The 24,213-nt window shown below is 42.1% G+C and overlaps 1 protein-coding gene and 1 long non-coding RNA gene across 5 annotated transcripts in view; one reads left to right on the top strand and one right to left on the bottom strand.

Annotated features, from left to right (window-relative positions):
• The window catches only part of LOC106592571 (GTP-binding protein Rheb), a 58,909-nt gene extending 53,946 nt beyond the window's left edge, over positions 1–4,963 (top strand). For both annotated transcript variants that reach the window (XM_045694506.2, XM_045694505.2), the window contains 2 exons: positions 12–93; positions 2,803–4,963. In XM_045694506.2, coding sequence (XP_045550462.1) covers positions 12–93; positions 2,803–2,895 — 175 coding nt within the window. In that variant the 3' untranslated portion in view covers positions 2,896–4,963. The remainder of the gene's footprint in view (positions 1–11; positions 94–2,802) is intronic.
• A 561-nt stretch (positions 4,964–5,524) lies between these two features.
• LOC106569764 (uncharacterized) lies at positions 5,525–22,620 on the bottom strand. Of its 3 annotated transcripts, XR_014380391.1 has the most exons (5): positions 22,502–22,620; positions 18,909–19,004; positions 17,402–17,473; positions 6,387–6,509; positions 5,525–5,900 (listed from the first exon to the last, which is right to left on the bottom strand). It is a non-coding gene; the product is annotated as an uncharacterized LOC106569764 (long non-coding RNA). The 3 variants fall into 3 exon arrangements; XR_014380392.1 differs by lacking the exon at positions 18,909–19,004 and having other exon boundaries at positions 22,502–22,586; XR_001320550.3 differs by lacking the exon at positions 22,502–22,620 and having other exon boundaries at positions 18,909–19,205.
• Between the last annotated feature and the right edge of the window lie 1,593 nt (positions 22,621–24,213).

Genomic DNA, 24,213 nt, shown 5'->3' with positions numbered 1-24,213 from the left:
TTGTATTCCAGGGTGATCAGCTGTGAGGAAGGGAAGTCACTAGCAGAATCCTGGAACGCTGCCTTCATGGAATCCTCAGCTAAAGAGAACCAGGTGAAAACATCTAGAACACATGTCTATACAATAGAACAGGGCCTGGAGGCACAAAACACTTCTGGTACTTGTTTCTCCCTGGTAGTTAATCACCTGGTGTCCCAGGTCTGAATTAGTCCCTGATTGGAAGGAGAGAATGAAAACCTGAAGAAGTGTTTGAGACCTCCATGACTGACATTGAACAGCCCTACCATGGACTAACAGCCCTACCATGGACTAAAAGCCCTACCATGGACTACAAGCCCTACCATGGACTAAAAGCCCTACCATGGACTAAAAGCCCTACCATGGACTAACAGCCCTACCATGGACTAACAGCCCTACCATGGACTAACAGCCCTACCATGGATTAAAAGCCCTACCATGGACTAAAAGCCCTACCATGGACTAAAAGCCCTACCATGGACTAACAGCCCTACCATGGACTAACAGCCCTACCATGGACTAAAAGCCCTACCATGGACTAAAAGCCCTACCATGGACTAACAGCCCTACCATGGACTAACAGCCCTACCATGGACTAAAAGCCCTACCATGGACTAACAGCCCTACCATGGACTAACAGCCCTACCATGGACTAAAAGCCCTACCATGGACTAACAGCCCTACCATGGACTAACAGCCCTACCATGGACTAAAAGCCCTACCATGGACTAAAAGCCCCACCATGGACTAACAGCCCTACCATGGACTAACAGCCCTACCATGGACTAAAAGCCCTACCATGGACTAAAAGCCCCACCATGGACTAACAGCCCTACCATGGACTAACAGCCCTACCATGGACTAACAGCCCTACCATGGACTAAAAGCCCTACCATGGACTAAAAGCCCTACCATGGACTAACAGCCCTACCATGGACTAACAGCCCTACCATGGACTAAAAGCCCTACCATGGACTAACAGCCCTACCATGGACTAAAAGCCCTACCATGGACTAAAAGCCCCACCATGGACTAACAGCCCTACCATGGACTAAAAGCCCTACCATGGACTAAAAGCCCTACCATGGACTAAAAGCCCCACCATGGACTAACAGCCCTACCATGGACTAAAAGCCCTAGCACTAATCAACTCATCATCAAACCTTTGATTAGTGGAATCAGGTGGGTAGTACTAGAGAAAAAATCTAAAATATGCACCTATTTGGGTCCCTAGCACCAGGATTGAACAAACAGTGCTATAGGCACTGAGCTTGGGAGTCTACAGGCCTGTATTGCTCTCCCCACTATTGAAAGGAACATTCCAGCCCAGAGATGTTACAGCACTGTTCAGTCTCTCTCTCTCTCTCTCTCTCTCTCTCTCTCTCTCTCTCTCTTTCTGTCAGACGGCTGTGTCATAGTAGATAGGTAAAGTAGCCTCTATTCTAGTCTAGTCTGTTCTAGTCTGCTTTAGTCTGTTCTATTCTAGTCTAGTCTGTTCTAGTCTGCTTTAGTCTGTTCTATTCTAGTCTAGTCTGTTCTAGTCTGCTTTAGTCTGTTCTATTCTAGTCTAGTCTGTTCTAGTCTGCTTTAGTCTGTTCTATTCTACTGTAGTCTGTTCTATTGTATTCTATTCTACTGTAGTCTGTTCTATTGTATTCTATTCTACTGTAGTCTATTCTACTGTAGTCTGTTCTATTGTATTCTATTCTACTGTAGTCTGTTCTATTGTATTCTATTCTACTGTAGTCTGTTCTATTCTACTGTAGTCTGTTCTATTGTATTCTATTCTGCTGTAGTCTATTCTATTCTACTGTAGTCTGTTCTATTGTATTCTATTCTACTGTAGTCTGTTCTATTCTACCGTAGTCTGTTCTATTCTACTGTAGTCTGTTCTATTCTACCGTAGTCTGTTCTATTCTACTGTAGTCTGTTCTATTCTACCGTAGTCTGTTCTATTCTACCGTAGTATGTTTTATTCCACTGTAGTCTATTCTACCGTAGTCTGTTCTATTCTATTGCAGTCTGTTCTATTCTATTGCAGTCTGTTCTATTCTACTGTAGTCTGTTCTATTCTACTGCAGTCTGTTCTATTCTATTGCAGTCTGTTCTATTCTACTGCAGTCTGTTCTATTCTACCGTAGTATGTTTTATTCCACTGTAGTCTATTCTACCGTAGTCTGTTCTGTTCTATTGTAGTCTGTTCTATTCTACTGTAGTCTGTTCTATTCTACTGTAGTCTGTTCTATTCTACTGCAGTCTGTTCTATTCTATTGCAGTCTGTTCTATTCTACTGCAGTCTGTTCTATTCTACCGTAGTATGTTTTATTCCACTGTAGTCTATTCTACCGTAGTCTGTTCTGTTCTATTGTAGTCTGTTCTATTCTACTGTAGTCTGTTCTATTCTACTGTAGTCTGTTCTATTCTACTGCAGTCTGTTCTATTCTATTGCAGTCTGTTCTATTCTACTGCAGTCTGTTCTATTCTACTGTAGTCTATTCTACTGTAGTCTTCTATTCTACTGTAGTCTTCTATTCTACTGTAGTCTGTTCTATTCTACTGCAGTCTGTTCTATTCTACTGTAGTCTGTTCTATTCTATTGTAGTCTGTTCTATTCTACTGTAGTCTGTTCTATTCTACTGGGTTCTACTGTATTCTACTCTTATTCTATTTCTGCTTTCTCAGACGGCAGTGGAGGTGTTATATTCTAACCGGTGTGTGTGTGTGTGTGTGTGTGTGTGTGTGTGTGTGTGTGTCTGTGTCTGTGTCTGTGTGTGTGTGTCTCAGACGGCGGTGGAGGTGTTCAAGAGGATGATCCTGGAGGCAGAGAAGCTGGAAGGCGGCGTCCAACCAGGGAAGACTTCCTGCTCCTTGATGTAGAGCTGCTGATCAATCAGAACAGAGAACCGAACACTGCACTGGGATATCCCGTTACTTGAAGGCTTCCTGCCAGTACAACTACTACTCTTCATCTGTCTTCAGCTCTCTTCAGCTCTCTTCAGCTCTCTTCAGCTGTTTTCAACTCTCTTCAGCTGTCTTCAACTCTCTTCATCTGTCTTCAACTGTCTTCAACTGTCTTCAGCTCTCTTCAGCTGTATTCAGCTGTCTTCAGCTGTTTTCAACTCTCTTCAGCTGTCTTCAACTCTCTTCAGCTGTCTTCAGCTGTCTTATGCTGTTTTCAACTCTCTTCAGCTGTCTTCAACTCTCTTCAGCTGTCTCAAACTCTCTTCAACTCTCTTCAGCTGTCTTCAGCTGTCTTCAACTCTCTTCAGCTGTCTTCAGCTGTCTTCAGCTGTCTTCAGCTCTCTTCAGCTGTCTTCAGCTGTCTTCAACTCTCTTCAACTGTCTTCAACTGTCAACTCACCAACAGTTTATTTTGCAGTATTTCTGTTTGTCTGTTTGTCATGAAAGGGTGAGTGGCTGTCATACTGTACATTTCCCACAATCCACTTCTCGTCTGTTCTGTGCTCAGCCCTGATGCGAAATTGAGACCCACGTCCAGAAATAACCCCTAGACTCTACACCCTTACCCTAGTCACTTCTCCCTTAGCCCCTAGCATCCAGGGGGTGGGGTTTAAGGTCTGTTTCTGTAGCCTTGTTTGACCATCCTGATCTTGCAAAAGTACAGCGGTCAGGATGGTAGATCAGACTCCTGTTTCTCATAAAGATGTATCAGAAACTATGTCTGGCTTGGGGCTGGGGCTGGGGCTTGGGGCTGCACAGGTGTCCATTCTGACTTTATGGTGGAAAGGTGATTATGGAAGATCAGAGATGTTCAACCTCCTCATATTAGAGATAATATAAAGACAAAACATTCCCTTTCTATTGAATTGTGTTTTTAATATTTTTATTTAATCAATGATTGTTTTCTCTTCACATAGCTCTATCCATGGAATTAGTCCAGTGTGCCACCAGGATGGAGAAAGCATGCCATGGTTGTTTTTACGCATACTAAGCTGTTAGTGTATTCAAACAGACCCCGTTTCAAAGGAAACAAGCACTCATTAGGATCAGGTGTAGTTCATTAGTGGGCGTAGACTACACACCTGACCACACTTAACAAGATACAGGATAGAGAGAGTTGTGTTGATGCAGAGAACGGAATGTATGTTTTTAAATAACATTCTTAGAACATTCTCTTAACGTTACTAAAGTTTTCTGTGGTTTTTATGGAACTTTTGGAACAATTTGAGAACATGACTTTAAATAAAACCGTGAGGAAACCTGTATTTTACGTTATGCTGAAGTACTGAAATTCCCACAGAAGAACGTTGTTTCTTAACCTTCTCTGAACTATTTTAAAATGTCAAACCAGTTGGAGAACGTTTCTAGAACATTACCAAAATTGAAATGAAATGTAACCATGTTTGACATTTTAGGAAGAGTTCTGTTAAAGTAATGAAATACCAAGAAAATACAATTTTTGAAGTTCCATAATTGTGGTGAGAATGTTCCAAAGCCAATCAACTACCCTGCACAATTCCCAGAACGTTGTGGGAAGGTTGTATACAAAATAACCATAGGACAACCACACTCTCACCAAGCACTAAGAAACGTTCTCAGAACGTTGTGGGGGTAGCTGGGCTCTGTCATTGTTGTCATTGTCAATCCGTACATCACTAAAACTTATAGTAAATCTTCCAATAAACTTCAGGGAGAATCCTAACTTCCTTAAGTAAAATTTTCACCTAGTCTCGTGAACATTCAGTTAATGTGGAAGTTAAGATTTGTTCTTTAGTCATTTCTGATGCGTTAGTAGCTGTTCCTCTTGTCCCTCTAATACACAGCTCTTTCTTTATCTACTTCATTTTCCCCCATAATGTTGTCAGTCAGATGTTCCCCCCCATAGCTGTTTTTGTCGTCAAGACAAAATATCTGCATCGTATTTTCTAATGTTGTACAAAAGTGTTTTTTGATTGTAATCATTAAAGCAAAAAGTGATTCTTTATTTCAGAAGTGTTTGTTGTATAATTCCTGCAGTGATGATTGATACACTTTGCTCAGATTCAATCATTTTGAAAAAGATTTTAACTACAAAGGGTTTCAAGGTTTTGGTTTATTTCAAGTCGAATAATTATTCATATTTGTTGATAAATATCAAGCATATTTGAGTGGTTGATGTGGTGGTTGATGTTGTGATGGTTGATGTTTGATGTTGTGATGGTTGATGTTGCGATGGTTGATGTGACGGTTGATGTTGTGATGGTTGATGTGACGGTTGATGTTGTGATGGTTGATGTTGTGATGGTTGATGTTGTGATGGTTGATGTTGCGATGGTTGACGTGATGTTTTATGTTGTGATGGTTGATGTGATGTTTTATGTTGTGATGGTTGATGTGATGTTTTATGTTGTGATGATTGATGTGATGGTTTATGTTGTGATGGTTGATGTGATAGTTTGCCTGGTGGATGCTCTACCTCCTCTCTTCAATGAACTGAATCAGGATGTTATAAAGTAGAGCAATATTGGTCTAGATAGAACCCTCAAATCAAATCTCGACCTCAAAGCCAGTTCCACTGTTTATTATTTTATTTCATTTCTAATCAGGCACTGATTTAGACACCAGGTGGGAACAATGAATTATCAGGTAGAATAGGAAACCAGCAGTACTCCAGACCTCCAGGGAATCATTTGAATACCCCTGGTCTAGAATGTGAACCAGTATATAGATTCTAGAACGTTAACCAGTATATAGATTCTAGAACGTTAACCAGTATATAGATTCTAGAATGTGAACCAGTAAATAGATTCTAGAACGTTAACCAGTATATAGATTCTAGAATGTGTTGCACTTGTCAGTGCCACAGCACTTCATGTTGATGTAAGCATTGGTTTGGAACAGCTTACAGCCCGACATGTCCATGCATCTCTGGAAATGGCCAACTGAGAGAGAAAATATAGAACAATGTTAAGTTACGATGTGATATAGAACAATGTTAAGTTACTATGTGATAGGTGTTAACGGTTGACTATAATCTGTATTAAAAACCTTTTATTCTTGATAATTCAAACCAGGGCCTGTATCTCCTCTGAGAATAAAACAGCACAGAGCAGCATTGTGTTTATGCTGGTCTATGCTTTTTTTTCTCTTTTTTTTTTTGCAGGTTCCACAAAGCGTCTTAGAGCAGGAGTGCTGATTATGAGTCCATATAGTCTTATTCGTTATGATATAAAACTGCACCACTGAGAATTTGTGAATACTGGCACAGAACTTTGTGTGACGTGACATCCAATGCTGTTTTTCAAGTAATCTAGCATCAGCACAACATTACTCTTTTTCAAGTCTATTTTTAATAATTTGTGTTTAGCTCAGTGGGCTAACATAGTCTGAAGACCCAGGTCTTGAACCTGGTCAGTAACATTACTTACATGGTGATCTGAGGAACCTGGCGGCTGCACAGCCATCCTTCTCTGGGGGGCAGGTTTCTACTGTCACCTCACAGTCTCTTCCTGCCTTAGTTGGCACACAGCGTAGACAGTCCAGGGCTTCACCTAGGAGACAAAGCAGCGCTGTGTTAGGACGTCAGAATTATAGCAATGTCATAGGAACACTACAACACACCTACACCACAGCATTGTGTTAGGACCACAGAATTAGAATCATGCAATAGCAACACTACAGTGTATTGGCCAGATGGTAGCCGTATCGTTCAGGGACTCATTGGTAAAATACTAGGGTTGCAAAGTTCATAGCCGCCGGAAGTAGTTTGGGGGTCTGATTTTTTTTGACTATGCAGGAAATAAAAAAAAATTCCAGCGCTGAAGACATCTATATATTGGTCAGCTAATGCAGGACTAGTTAAGCCCCAGGACTAGTCAAGGCCCAGGACTAGTCAAGGCCCAGGACTAGTCAAGTCCTAGTTCACTACTTTTGTGACAAAATGTAATCTAAATGTATTTGAAGGTTTTATCAGCATCTGTAACTGGAGTCTGATAATTATCTGTACAAAACAGTTCATCTGATAATACTTGTGGAATATAAAAATACTTGCTTGATGTGCTTTCCAGTTTCTTGAAATACTTAGCAAATTCAACTTATTTCTATGTGGAAAAACTGAGTTGGTGTATTCATTCCTTTTCCATTTTAGCAGACGCTCTTATTCAGAGCAATTTCGAGTTGTGAGTGTATACGTTTTCACATTGGTCCCCTGTGGGGAAGCAAACTCACAAACCTAACACGGAACCCAAACTGGCTGCGCGCGTGCGCGATCGTGCATAATTGTATTTTGTCCCCCCACACCAAACGCGATCACGACACACAGGTTAAAATATCAAAACAAACTCTGAACCAATTACATTCATTTCGGGACAGGTCGAAAAGCATTAAACATGTATGGCAATTTAGCTAGCTAGCTTGCACATGCTAGCTAATTTGTCCTATTTAGCTAGCTTGCTGTTGCTAGCTTATTTGTCCTGGGATATAAACATTGAGTTGTTATTTTACCTGAAATGCACAAGGTCTTCTACTCCAACAATTAATCCACACATAAAACGGTCAATCGAATCGTTTCTAGTCATCTCTCCTCCTTCCAGGCTTTTTCATCATTTAACTTATATGGTGATTGGTATCTAAACTTTCATAGTATTACCACGACGATCGGCAAAACAGTTTGTCTTTCAATTACCCATGTGGGTATAACCAATGAGGAGATGGCACGTGGCTACCTGCTTCTATAAACCAATGAGGAGGTGGGAGAGGCAGGACTTGCACCGCGAACAGCGTCACAAATAGAAAGGACTTCTATTTTAGCCCTTGGCAACGCAGACGCTCTTTGGCGCGCGCAAGCAGTGTGGGTGCAATAATTGAATAACATGGATTTCTACATTTATTTTGCAACGCTCACACACGCGACGTGTCCGGTCTGGTCAGCATGTAACATGGCAAGAGCCATGTTCTACCCACTGAGCCTCGTCATATATATATCATTTTAGCAGACAGTTTTTAAATATGGTTTGGTCCCGGGATTCCAACCCACTTTTCTGGCATTGCAAGCACCATGGTCTACCAACTGAGCTACGGCACATCATCACATCACCACATCACATCAACACATCACCACATCTACACATCACATCATCACATCAACACATCACATCACCACGTCAACACATCACATCACCACATGACATCACATCACCACATCACCACATCACATCACCACGTCAACACATCACCACATCACCATGTGAACACATCACCACATCACATCACCACATCACATCAACACATCACCACATCACATCACCACATCACATCATCACATCATCACATCATATCACCACATCATCACATCAACACACCACATCATCACATCTCCACATCAACACATCACCACATCACATCACCACATCATCACCACCACACATCATCACATCAACACATCCCATCACCACATCATCACATCACCACATCACATCATCACCACATCACATCATCACCACCACATCACATCATCACATCACCACATCACATCATCACCACATCATCACATCACCACATCAACACATCACATCATCACATCAACACATCATCACATCAACACATCATCACATCAACACATCACATCACCACATCATCACATCAACACACCACATCATCACATCACCACATCATCACATCACCACATCATCACATCAACACATCACATCACCTCATCACATCAACACATCACCACATCACCACATCACCACACCACATCATCACATCACCATATCACATCATCACATCAACACATCATCACATCACCACCACATCATCACATCAACACATCATCACACCACATCATCACATCACCACATCACATCACCACATCATCACATCAACACACCACATCATCACATCACCACATCAACACACCACATCCCCACATCATCACATCACCACACCACATCACCATATCATCACATCACCACATCACATCATCACCACATCACATCACCACATCATCACATCAACACATCACATCATCACATCAACACATCACATCAACACATCACCACATCACATCAAATCAAATCAAATCAAATCAAATTTATTTTTATATAGCCCTTCGTACATCAGCTGATATTCTCAAAGTGCTGTACAGAAACCCAGCCTAAAACCCCAAACAGCAAGCAAAGCATGTGAAAGAAGCACGGTGGCTAGGAAAAACTCCCTAGGAAAAACTCCCTAGAAAGGCCAAAAACCTAGGAAGAAACCTAGAGAGGAACCAGGCTATGAGGGGTGGCCAGTCCTCTTCTGGCTGTGCAGGGTGGATATTAAAACAGAACATGGTCAAAATGTTAAAATGTTAAAATGTTCATAAATGACCAGCATGGTCAAATAATAATAATCATAGTAGTTGTCGAGGGTGCAACAAGCACGTCCGGTGAACAGGTCAGGGTTCCATAGCCGCAGGCAGAACAGTTGAAACTGGAGCAGCAGCACGGCCAGGTGGACGTCCTAAGACAAGGCCGAGTATAGCCCACAACGATCTCCGCCATGGCACAACCCAAGGGGGGGGGGGGGGGGGGGCGCCAACCCAGACAGGAAGACCACGTCAGTGACTCAACCCACTCAAGTGACGCACCCCTCCCATGGACGGCATGGAAGAACACCAGTAGGCCAGTGACTCAGCCTCTGTAAAAGGGTTAGAGGCAGAGAATCCCAGTGGAAAGAGGGGAACCGGCAAGGCAGAGACAGCAAGGGCGGTTCGTTGCTCCAGCCTTTCCGTTCACCTTCACACTCCTGGGCCAGACTATACTTAATCATAGGACCTACTGAAGAGATAAGTCTTCAGTAAAGACTTAAAGGTTGAGACTGAGTCTGCGTCTCTCACATTGGTAGGCAGACCATTCCATAAAAATGGAGCTCTATAGGAGAAAGCCCTACCTCCAGCCGTTTGCTTAGAAATTCTAGGGACAATTAGGAGGCCTGCGTCTTGTGACCGTAGCGTACGTGTAGGTATGTACGGCAGGACCAAATCGGAAAGATAGGTAGGAGCAAGCCCATGTAATGCTTTGTAGGTTAGCAGTAAAACCTTGAAATCAGCCCTTGCCTTAACAGGAAGCCAGTGTAGGGAGGCTAACACTGGAGTAATATGATCAAATTTTTTGGTTCTAGTCAGGATTCTAGCAGCCGTATTTAGCACTAACTGAAGTTTATTTAGTGCTTTATCCGGGTAGCCGGAAAGTAGAGCATTGCAGTAGTCCAGCCTAGAAGTAACAAAAGCATGGATTAATTTTTCTGCGTCATTTTTGGACAGAAAATTTCTGATTTTTGCAATGTTACGTAGATGGAAAAAAGCTGTCCTTGAAACAGTCTTGATATGTTCTTCAAAAGAGAGATCAGGGTCCAGAGTAACGCCGAGGTCCTTCACAGTTTTATTTGAGACGACTGTACAACCATCCAGATTAATTGTCAGATTCAACAGAAGATCTCTTTGTTTCTTGGGACCTAGAACAAGCATCTCTGTTTTGTCCGAGTTTAAAAGTAGAAAGTTTGCAGCCATCCACTTCTTTATGTCTGAAACACAGGCTTCTAGCGAGGGCAATTTTGGGGCTTCACCATGTTTCATTGAAATGTACAGCTGTGTGTCGTCTGCATAGCAGTGAAATTTAACATTATGTTTTCGAATGACATCCCCAAGAGGTAAAATATATAGTGAAAACAATAGTGGTCCTAAAACGGAACCTTGAGGAACACCGAAATTTACAATTGATTTGTCAGAGGACAAACCATTCACAGAGACAAACTGATATCTTTCCGACAGATAAGATCTAAACCAGGCCAGAACTTGTCCATGTAGACCAATTTGGGTTTCCAATCTCTCCAAAAGAATGTGGTGATCGATGGTATCAAAAGCGGCACTAAGATCTAGGAGCACGAGGACAGATGCAGAGCCTCGGTCTGACGTCATTAAAAGGTCATTTACCACCTTCACAAGTGCAGTCTCAGTGCTATGATGGGGTCTAAAACCAGACTGAAGCGTTTCGTATACATTGTTTGTCTTCAGGAAGGCAGTCAGTTGCTGTGCAACAGCTTTTTCTAAAATTTTGGAGAGGAATGGAAGATTCGATATAGGCCGATAGTTTTTTATAATTTCTGGATCAAGATTCGGCTTTTTCAAGAGAGGCTTTATTACTGCCACTTTTAGTGAGCTTGGTACACATCCGGTGGATAGAGAGCCGTTTATTATGTTCAACATAGGAGGGCCAAGCACAGGAAGCAGCTCTTTCAGTAGTTTAGTTGGAATAGGGTCCAGTATGCAGCTTGAGGGTTTGGAGGCCATGATTATTTTCATCATTGCGTCAAGAGATATAGTACTAAAACACTTTAGTATCTCCCTTGATCCTAGGTCCTGGCAGAGTTGTGCAGACTCAGGACAATGGAGCTTTGGAGGAATACCCAGATTTAAAGAGGAGTCTGTAATTTGCTTTCTAATGATCATGATCTTTTCCTCAAAGAAGTTCATAAATTTATTACTGCTGAAGTGAAAGCCATCCTCCATTTGCGAAGGCTGCTTTTTAGTTAGCTTTGCGACAGTATCAAAAAGAAATTTCGGATTGTTCTTATTTTCCTCAATTAAGTTGGAAAAATAGGATGATCGAGCAGCAGTAAGGGCTCTTCGATACTGCACGGTACTGTCTTTCCAAGCTAGTCGGAAGACTTCCAGTTTGGTGTGGCGCCATTTCCGTTCCAATTTTCTGGAAGCTTGCTTCAGAGCTCGTGTATTTTCTGTATACCAGGGAGCTAGTTTCTTATGACAGATGTTTTTAGTTTTTAGGGGTGCAACTGCATCTAGGGTATTGCGCAAGGTTAAATTGAGTTCCTCGGTTAGGTGGTTAACTGATTTTTGTCCTCTGACGTCCTTGGGTAGGCAGAGGCAGTCTGGAAGGGCATCAAGGAATCTTTGGGTTGTCTGAGAATTTATAGCACGACTTTTAATGCTCCTTGGTTGGGGTCTGAGCAGATTATTTGTTGCAATTGCAAACGTAATAAAATGGTGGTCCGATAGTCCAGGATTATGAGGAAAAACATTTAGATCCACAACATTTATTCCATGGGACAAAACTAGGTCCAGAGTATGACTGTGGCAGTGAGTAGGTCCAGAGACATGTTGGACAAAACCCACTGAGTCGATGATGGCTCCGAAAGCCTTTTGGAGTGGGTCTGTGGACTTTTCCATGTGAATGTTAAAGTCACCAAAAATTAGAATATTATCTGCTATGACTACAAGATCCGATAGGAATTCAGGGAACTCAGTGAGGAACACTGCATATGGCCCAGGAGGCCTATAAACAGTAGCTATAAAAAGTGAGTGAGTAGGCTGCATAGATTTCATGACTAGAAGCTCAAAAGACGAAAACGTCATTGTTGTTTTTTTTTTTGTAAATTGAAATTTGCTATCGTAAATGTTAGCAACACCTCCGCCTTTGCCGGATGCACGGGGGGTATGGTCACTAATGTAACCTGGGGGTGAGGCCTCATTTAACACAGTAAATTCATCAGGCTTAAGCCATGTTTCAGTCAGGCCAATCACATCAAGATTATTATCAGTGATTAGTTCATTGACTATAACTGCCTTGGAAGTGAGGGATCTAACATTAAGTAACCCAATTTTGAGATGTGAGGTATCACAATCTCTTTCAATAATGGCAGGAATGGAGGAGGTCTTTATACTAGTGAGATTGCTAAAGCGAACACCGCCATTTTTAATTTTGCCCAACCTAGATCGAGGCACAGACACGGTCTCAATGGGGGAAGCTGAGCTGACTACACTGACTGAGCTGACTACACTGACTGCGATGTCTGCCACTGTGCTAGTGGCAGACATCGCCACATCACATCAACACATCACCACATCATCTCATCACATCACCAAATCACATCATCACATCACCACATCACATCATCACATCAACACACCACATAAACACATCACCACATCATCAAATCAACACATCACCACATCACCACATCACATCACATCCTCACATCATCATCACATCACCACATCACCACATCACATCAACACATCACCACATCAACACATCACCACATCACATCACCACATCATCACATCACCACATCATCACATTATCACATCACCACATCATCACATCACCACGTCATCACATCACCACACCACATCATCAAATCACATCATCACATCACCACATCAACACATCACATCATCAACACATCAACACATCACCACATCAACACATCACCACATCAACACATCACCACATCACATCCTCACATCATCACCACATCACATCATCAACACATCACCACATCACATCATCACATCACCACATCATATCACCACATCATCACCACATCATCACATCACCACATCATCACATCACCACATCACCACATCACATCAACACATCATCACATCGTCAACACATCACCACATCACATCATCAAATCAAATCATCACATCAACACATCACCACATCATCAAATCACATCATCTCATCAACACACCACATCACCACATCATCACATCAACACATCACCACATCATCACCACATCACCACATCACATCCTCACATCATCATCACATCATCACCACATCACATCAACACATCACCACATCACCACATCACATCACCACATCATCACGTCACCAAATCATCACATTATCACATCACCACATCATCACATCACCACATCATATCACCACATCACATCATCACCACATCACATCATCACATCACATCATCACCACATGACATCATCATCACATCACCACATCATCACCACATCACATTACCACATCATCACCACACCACATCACCACACCACATCACATCATCACCACATCACATCATCACCACATCATCACATGACCACATCACATCATCACATCACCACGTCAACACATCACATTAACACATCACCACATCAACACATCACATCATCTCATCATCACATTACCACATCACATCATCAAATCACATCATCACATCAACACATCACCACATCACATCATCACATCAACACATCACCACATCACATCAACACATCACCACATCATCACATCAACACATCACCACATCACATCACCACATCACATCCTCACTTCATCACCACATCACATCATCACCACATCACATCAACACATCACCACATCACATCATCACATCACCACATCATATCACCACATCATCACCACATTATCACATCACCACATCATCACATCACCACATCACATCACCACATCACATCACCACATCACATCCTCACATCATCATCACATCACCACATCAACACATCACCACATCACCACATCACATCACCACATCATCACATTATCACATCACCACATCACATCATCACATCGCCACATCACATCACCACATCACATCATCACCACATCACATCATCATCACATCACCACATCATCACCACATCTCATTACCACATCATCACATCACCACATCACATCATCACATCACCACACCACATCACATCATCACCACATCACATCATCACCACATCATCACATGACCACATCACATCATCACATCACCATATCAACACATCACATTAACACATCACCACATCACATCAACACATCACATCATCTCATCACATCACCACGTCAACACATCACATCACCACATCACATCATCAAATCACATCATCACATCAACACATCACCACATCACATCAACACATCACATCACCACATCACATCAACACATCACCACATCATCACATCAACACATAACCACATCACATCACATCCTCACATCATCACCACATCACATCATCACCACATCACATCAACACATCACCACATCACATCATCACATCACCACATCATATCACCACATCATCACCACATCATCACATCACCACATCATCACATTATCACATCACCACATCACATCACCACATCACCACATCACACCACTCACATCATCACCACATCACATCATCACCACATCACATCATCACCACATCACATCATCACCACATCATCATCACATCACCACATCACCACATCAACACATCACATCACCACATCATCACCACATCACATTACCACATCATCACCACATCACATCATCACCACATCACATCATCATCACATCACCACATCACCACATCACATCACCACATCGCCACATCACCACATCACATCATCACCACATCACATCATCATCACATCACCACATCACATCACCACATCACATCATCACCACATCACACATCACACTCACCAAATCATCACCACATCTCATTACCACATCATCACATCACCACACCACATCATCACATCACCACACCACATCACCACATCACATCATCACCACATCACATCATCACCACATCATCACATGACCACATCACATCATCACATCACCACATCACATTAACACATCACCACATCACATCAACACATCACATCATCTCATCACATCACCACGTCAACACATCACATCACCACATCACATCATCAAATCACATCATCACATCACCACATCACCACATCACATCATCACATCAACACATCAACACATCACATCACCACATCACATCAACACATCACCCTCACACTCAACACATAACCACATCACATCACCACATCACATCATCACCACATCACATCAACACATCACCACATCACATCATCACATCACCACATCATTTCACCACATCATCACCACATCATCACATCACCACATCATCACATTATCACATCACCACATAACATCACCACATCACCACATCACATCACCACATCACATCATCACCACATCACATCATCACCACATCACATCATCACCACATCACATCATCACCACATCATCATCACCACATCAACACATCACCACATCACATCACCACATCATCACCACATCACATTACCACATCATCACATCACCACACCACATCACCATATCACATCATCACATCACATCACCACATCAACACATCACCACCACATCACCACATCATCACACCACATCACCACATCATCACCACATCACATCAACACATCACCACATCACATCACCATATCATCACATCAACACACCACATCATCACATCAACACATCACATCATCACATCACCACATCATCACCACATCATCACATCACATCATCACATCACCACATCACCACATCACATCATCACCACATCATCACATCACCACATCATCACATCACATCACCATATCACATCATCACATCAACACATCAACACATCATCACCACCACATCATCACATCATCACGTCACCACATCACCAAATCGCATCATCACATCAACACATCATATCCCCGTCATCACCACATCATCACATCACCACATCACATCATCACATCAACACATCACCACATCAACACAACACATCACCACATCACATCACCACGTCATCACATCAACACATCATCACATCATCACATCATCACATCACCACATCACATCACCACATCACATGATGCCTCAATGTACTTAATGACTGTATTGTGGATTGTTTTTCTTCATGGTGATAGAAAGTCTACAGGTATAAACCTAGATGACCAGCCTATGTACAATACAGTGATGCACATTAAGGGGTTTGTAAGGATGGTACATTTTCCATGTTATTTGATCAATAAAAATATTGAATTTTATATGGATGTTTTGTGTCTTTACCCATAAATTGGCACCTTTTTATATTAGTGTTTGAGGACAGGGTTTTGTCTCTCTGGAGTTTCATTTTATTTAACCTTTATTTAACTAAGCAAGTCGGTTAAGAACAAATTCTTATTTACAATGACGGCCAATCACAGAGAAAGTGAGAGGAGAACAACTCTTACATTGAATCCTGCAAGATACTGTTCTGAGATGCTGAAAAACAATGTTTTGCCCGTGCTACAGACGTCTATATCGGTCCGTTAATACTAATAAATGCCCAGTGCACTACTTTTGCGAGAAAATATATATATTTATATACTGCAGTGCCCTCAGCACCCCTACTACCCGCGGCTTTGGCAAAGATCCCAGGTTTTTCAGAAATCCCAGTTGAAGTATTCGGTAGGTAAAAAGCAGGGAGGGAAGTCGCACTGAGAGTTTTGAAAAGTTTCCAGAATTTTGCAACACTATAATGCTGCATTCATGGACAAGTCGGAAAACTCTGATCCTCTGAGTTAAAAATTAAACATAAGTTATTGCGTAGAGCTTCCTATTGGTTGATTCTGATACTTTTCCAAACTGGGAAACTGGGGTATCATCTTTCTACATTGAGTTTCCAAGTTGGAAAAATCGGAGTTCTCTAGTTCTGACATGTCACGAATGCTACATATGAGACCGTTCCAGAGCCTTACCCAGCACCACAGTACAGAAGGGGTTAGAAGACAGTGTTTTCACAGTAGTTAATTAGTGACAGACCCACCACTAGCCAACAGCAGGGCCAGAGCCACTGCCAACATCACCATCTTCATCTTGCTGGTTTGTATGTGTGAACCTGAGAAGAGGGAACAGGTAGTGATTTGTAAACATTGCGAGAGAAAAAAAATATTCTCTAATATACTTTGATAAACCCATTGTTGTGTGAACCCTTTTTGTGGATTATCCTGTGCAGCGAGACATACATACAGCTCACTGCATTTTGTTTGAATTAACATACTGTATATTCTTTTTGTATTTCATCGTTTGATGAACAGTGATAGTCAGAATGTAGAGGAGAGGCATATACAGAAGGAGACAGAGAGGAATGGCTGAGATGGGTTTCGAACCCACATCCCCAGGGGTATATTGGATCTGAATGGCTAACCAGACTCAGGCACATTTTATTGACTAATGAAAATAATTTCTATCACGTTTCCATACACTTTGATCTTGAACAAAATAGCTTTCATGGCTCATATTGAGAACCAAACCCAAGAAATAGAGTATGGTAAAAGACTAAGCATCCAGCCGTTGAGGAAACATTGTAAAACAACATGAAAACTGAAGAATATCAATCAGAGAAGCATGAACTGACTAATTCTCCACTGATGTAGAACTGACTAATTATCCACTGATGAGAGAACTGACTAATTTTCCACTAATGAGAGAACTGACTAATTCTCCACTGATGTAAAACTGACTAATTCTCCACTGATGAGAGAACTGACTAATTCTCCACTGATGTAGAACTGACTAATTCTCCACTGATGAGAGAACTGATTAATTCTCCACTGATGTAGAACTGACTAATTCTCCACTGATGAGAGAACAGACTAATTCTCCACTGATGAGAGAACTGACTAATTCTCCACTGATGTAGAACTGACTAATTCTCCACTGATGAGAGAACTGATTAATTCTCCACTGATGAAAGAACTGACTAATTCTCCACTGATGTAGAACTGACTAATTATCCACTGATGAGAGAACAGACTAATTCTCCACTGATGAGAGAACTGACTAATTCTCCACTGATGTAGAACTGACTAATTCTCCACTGATGTAGAACTGACTGATTCTCCACTGATGAGAGAACTGACTAATTCTCCACTGATGTAGAACTGACTAATTCTCCACTGATGTAGAACTGACTAATTCTCCACTGATGAGAGAACTGACTAATTCTCCACTGATGAGAGAACTGACTAATTTTCCACTGATGTAGAAATGACTAATTCTCCACTGATGAGAGAACTGACTAATTCTCCACTGATGAGAGAGAGCAGTAAAATGAAACTCAAAACAGAGATGAATTAACTGCACCAACGCAACGGCTGATTAAAAAACATATATCCCATTTTTTTTTAAACAAGCTTTGAGATAAGGAGCCATAGAATCCTAACAATTTTTTTTGAAATAACCAAATATCTAATGCGGCACATGCAGCAATGGTTTACGTCCGAATGTGTTACCGCTCCATACAGGTAAATGTAGATTCAGGTATAACTTACCTCACTCAACGCTGTGCTGATAGATTAGCCGTAAACATCAACGTCCTCCTCTAATAGTCCACCCTTTGGTCTCTTTACACAGTCCTGTCAACTCCCCTACGGACACAGCAGTGTACTGGAGTAACCGCTGTATAATCACACTATCAGTTCACCAACCCACTCCATAGCCATGTCCCCAATGACACCCTATCTCCCCAAGAATAGTGCACTACTTTTTAACCAGGCCCTGCCATTTGGAATGCAACCCTATGACTAGAGGGGTATGTTTTACTCTGTAGAATCAGGTACATGTATGCTCTCAGTTCATGCCAACTCCCCTAGGATTTGATTTTACAAAATCACATTTACTCTGAAGAACACTGCAGATGCAAACTGTCATTGTTACCAAACTTTGCATTTGCACTGATCTTCGTGTAAAGGCTGTATAATCGGGTGTGCTATTGCTCCACCCACCCAGTCTACCAACGTATGCACTCTCTCCACCCACCCAATCTACCAATGTATGCTCTCTCTCCACCCACCCAATCTACCAATGTATGCTCTCTTTCCTCCCACCCAATCTACCAATGGAGACACAATGTCCAAAGGATAGAAATTCTTTTCCCAACACCTTAACATTCATATGGGTTAAATCCCATAGGATTGCATCTACAGTACATATTTATGTCTCCCCCATATCTGTAGGTCTAGCCTGGGTACCAGTCTGTTTGTGCTAACATTCCACCCCTGGCCAGTCCTTGTCATGGTATTGTTTGGCAGTGGCACAGAGAACAACGAGTGGAGTCATAGCACAAAACATGTCTGGATTTCAGCCCACTGGGCAAAAACTGGTTGAAGAAAACGTTGTTTCCATGTCATTTCAACCCCCAAAAAATCAATGTGATGACATTGTATCAGCGTAGAAAACTGATTGAATTTGCAAAAAGTTATCAACATAAGTCAATTTTTAAAATTTACCCTGATCAGGCATGTGACATAGTAGTCATGCCGATATGGGGCACAGGGGCTTTTTCTTTATTTGTACTATTTTCTACATTGTAGAATAATAGTGAAGACATGAAAACTATGAAATAACACATATGGACTCATGTAGTAACCAAAAAAGTGTTGAACAAATCAAAATATATTTTATATTTGACATTCTTCAAAGTAGCCACCCTTTGCCTTGATGACAGCTTTGCACACGCTTAGCATTCTCTCAACCAGCTTCACGAGGAATGCTTTTCCAACAGTCTTGAAGGAGTTCCCACATATGCTGAGCACTTGTTGGCTGCTTTTCCTTCACTCTGCTGTCCAACTCATCCCAAACCATCTCAATTGGGTTAAGGTCGATTGATTGTGGAGGCCAGGTCATCTGATACAGCACTCCATCACTCTCCTTGGTCAATGTAGAAAATAGTAGAAAATAAAGCTTTGAATGAGTAGTTGTGTCCAAACTTTTTTTACTGGTACTGTATACGTTTGAATGTTGATGTTGTTATTGGTTATCTGTAATACTACTAGCCACCTAGCAATTTTATGAAGTTGGCTTTAGCTAGTCCAGTTAGGTGGCCAACCTCCCGACCTCATAACTAGCTACCATTTCAGCCTATCAATCAAGTTAGAGTAGCTATCTTAGCATTCCTGCTGGCAAGGTTGGTAGACTTTAGAAAAGCAAGGAATTACTAAAGGCTTTTTCACACTGAATTGTTCTTAGCCCCAGGCTATCTTAGCCCCCAGGCTAGACTGGCCCTGGGCTAGCTTAGCCTGTGTTCCCACAAACATTTGTTAACCCTGGGCTAAGCTTTAGCCCTGGGCTACGGATTCACAGAGCCCTGGGATAATAGAAAAAACACATGTATTACAAAGCCCGAGCCTAACGGAAAAACACAGAACATGTGACCAATGTTATAAGCAATAAGAAAAGTATTAGCACTATGTCCTCTTGTTTCTGGCCTAGTATTTAGATTTTCCAACAGTGATTGTTCGTATAAACATTTCTGTCTAACCTCGGGAAAACAAAGTTTCAATTTTGACATTTGATCACGCTTGTACAGAGAATTTCAGCTGTGAACAAAACGAGACGTCAACTTTTCTGGAACCAGGAGAAATCATGCAACAGGTATTATCATGGATATATCTAATTAAATATCAATAGAAAATATATGAAAACATAGACCTTCCAACTGCAGAATTTGTAGCTTGGCTAAGTAATAAGACGTTACTAGGTAGCCTGCATAGCAACCATTATTGTTAGGCATAGTAACCAATGTTTTTTGTACAGATGATGTATTCAGGTTTTTGTCCTCAGATGGAGTACGAACTTCCCTCAACTGTGTGAATGTGGCAAAAGTATTATTGATGTAAACGTCTGCAATAGTTGTTATGCCCTTTCTCTTCCAGAATAGAATACAGTATATACATATGAGATTGTCACACCCTGATCTGTTTCACCTGTCTTTGTGATTGGCTCCACCCCCCTCCAGGTGTCGCCCATCTTCTCCATTATCCCCTGTGTATTTATACCTGTGTTTTCTGTCCGTCTGTGCCAGTTCGTCTTGTTTGTCAAGTCAAGCAGTGGTTTGTTTCTCAGCTCCTGCTGACCAACCCCCCACAACGGTACCGTTGCCCCACCTCTGGTTTACTGACCCCTGCCTACTTTGACCTGTTGCTTACCTGCCCCTGTTGGATCATTAAACCATTGTTATTTTGACATGGTCTGCAGCTGGGTCTTACCTTCCTACCTGATAGAGAAAATTATCTGATAGGTAAAGCAGTATGTAAACATTAAAGTGACTAGTGACTCCATGTACAAGGGGCAGCAGCCTCTAAGGTGCAGCGTTGCGTAACCGGGTGGAAGCCGGCTAGTGATGGCTATTTAACAGTCTAATGGCCTTGAGATGGAAGCTGTTTTTTCAGTCTGACCTCCAGGTGAGCAGATCACATGACAAGCGTCACGATTAAAGGAAAGGTTCACTCATTTTGAATGTTATATTGTTTTAGTGCATCTCTGAGTGATGTTGTATTGATTCTCTGGGTTTTCATGTTTATCTGTGTCATTGGCGTTCAAGCAGGCAGAAGTTTGAGTATATTTTATTTTACAGGGACAGTGCACATTAATCAACGTTTCAGTAAAAGTGCCGGTTTTAGCCAGCCGGCTAATTTTCAACCGCTGTCCCTGGGCAGGTTATTTAAAAACAATTACAATATAGACAATCATTGAGCAGTGAGCACACGCAGAGCAACAGAGCAACATAGGACAAGCAAGACATAGCATACAGACAGGGCAACACAGGACAAGCAAGATGTAGCGTACAGACAGAGCAACAAGACAGCAGGTCCGTTATTATGTAGCATCGTGATAAAGTCGCTCCCACTGCACTGGAAGTTAATAGGAATACGACTTTAAGATTGCTAAAACGTCTATCATACAGTGCATTGAGAAAGTATTCAGACCCCTTAACTTTTTCCACATTTTGTAACATTACAGCCTTATTCTAAAATTCATAAAATTGTTTTCCCTTATCAATATACACACAATACCCCATAATGACAAAGCAAAAACAGTTTTTTAGACATTTTTGCAAATGTATTAAAAATGTAAAAACAAATACCTTATTGATGTAAGTATTCAGAGCTCTAGAGTTCCTCTCGGGAGATGGGAGAACCTTCCAGGACAACCATCTCTGCAGCACTCCACCAATCAGGCCTTTATGGTAGAGTGGCCAGACCGAAGCCACTCCTCAGTAAAAGGCACATGACAGCCCGCTTGGAGTTCGCCAAAAGGCAAACGGTTTTTCAGTGGCAGGGACTGGGAGACTAGTCAGGATCGACGCAAAGATGAACGGAGCAAAGTACAGAGAAATCCTTGATTGAAAACCTGCTCAGGACCTCAGACAGGGGCGAAGGTTAGTGTTTGAAGATATCCCTCTAGTGGTGTGGGGGCTGTGCTTTGGAAAGTGGGTGGGGTTATATCCTGCCTGTTTGGCCCTGTCCGGGGGTATCGTCGGATGGGGCCACAGTATCTCCCTTCCCCTCCTGTCTCAGCCTCCAGTATTTATGCTGCAGTAGTTTATGTGTTGGGGGGCTAGGGTCAGTCTGTTACATCTGGAGTATTTCTCCTGTCTTATCCAGTGTCCTGTGTGAATTTAAGTATGCTCTCTCTAATTCTTTCTTTCTCTCTCTCGGAGGACCTGAGCCCTAGGACCATGCCTCAGGACTACCTGGCCTGATGAGTCCTTGCTGTCCCCAGTCCACCTGGCCGTGCTGCTGCTCCAGTTTCAACTGTTCTGCCTGCGGCTATGGAACCCTGACCTGTTCACCGGCCATCCTAGCTGTCCCAGACCTGCTGTTTTCAACTCTCTAGAGACAGCAGGAGCGGTAGAGATACTCTCAATGATCGGCTATGAAAAGCCAACTGACATTTACTCTTGAGGTGCTGACCTGTTGCACCCTCGACAACTACTGTGATTATTATTATTTGACCATGCTGGTCATTTATGAACATTTGAACATCTTGGCCATGTTCTGTTATAATCTCCACCCGGCACAGCCAGAAGAGGACTGGCCCCTCATAGCCTAGTTCCTCTCTAGGTTTCTTCCTAAGTTCTGGCCTTTCTAGGGAGTTTTTCCCAAGCCACCCTGCTTCTACACCTGCATTGCTTGCTGTTTGGGGGTTTTAGGCTGGGTTTCTGTACAGCACTTTGAGATATCAGCTGATGTAAGAGGGGCTTTATAAATAAATTTGATTTGAAGGTTTACCTTCCAACAAGACCACGACCCTAAGCACACAGCCAAGACAACGCAGGAGTGGCTTCGGGACAAGTCTCTGAATGTCCTTGAGTGGTCCAGCCAGAGCCCGGACATGAACCCGGTTGAACATCTCTGGAGAGACCTGAAAATAGCTGTGCAGCGACGCTCCCCATCCAACCTGACAGAGCTTGAGAGGATCTACTGAGAAGAATGGGAGAAACTCCCCAAATACAGGCGTACCAAGCTTGTAGCGTCATATCCAAGAAGACGAGGCTGTAATCGCTGTCAAAGGTGCTTCAACAAAATACTGAGTAAAGGGTCTGAATACTTATGTAAATTACATTTTTCAGTTTTTTTTTATTTTTAACGAAAGACGCAAACATTTCTAAAAACCTGTTTTTGCTTTGTCATTATGGGTATTGTGTGTAGATTGATGAGGGGGGGAAACAACTAAATCCATTTTAGAATAAGGCTGTAAATTAACAAAAAATGTACATCCTTCCCGAATGCGCTGTACATGTCTGATTTCAATACTCTCGATGTCACAACTCGGGAGGATGTTGGCACAGTGTTG

This window comes from Salmo salar, chromosome 14 (assembly GCF_965601325.2).
Source record: "Salmo salar chromosome 14, fSalSal1, whole genome shotgun sequence".
NCBI lineage: Eukaryota > Metazoa > Chordata > Actinopteri > Salmoniformes > Salmonidae > Salmo > Salmo salar.
Note: the sequence above shows the minus strand (reverse complement) of the source record. Positions and strands in the feature narration are given on the sequence as shown.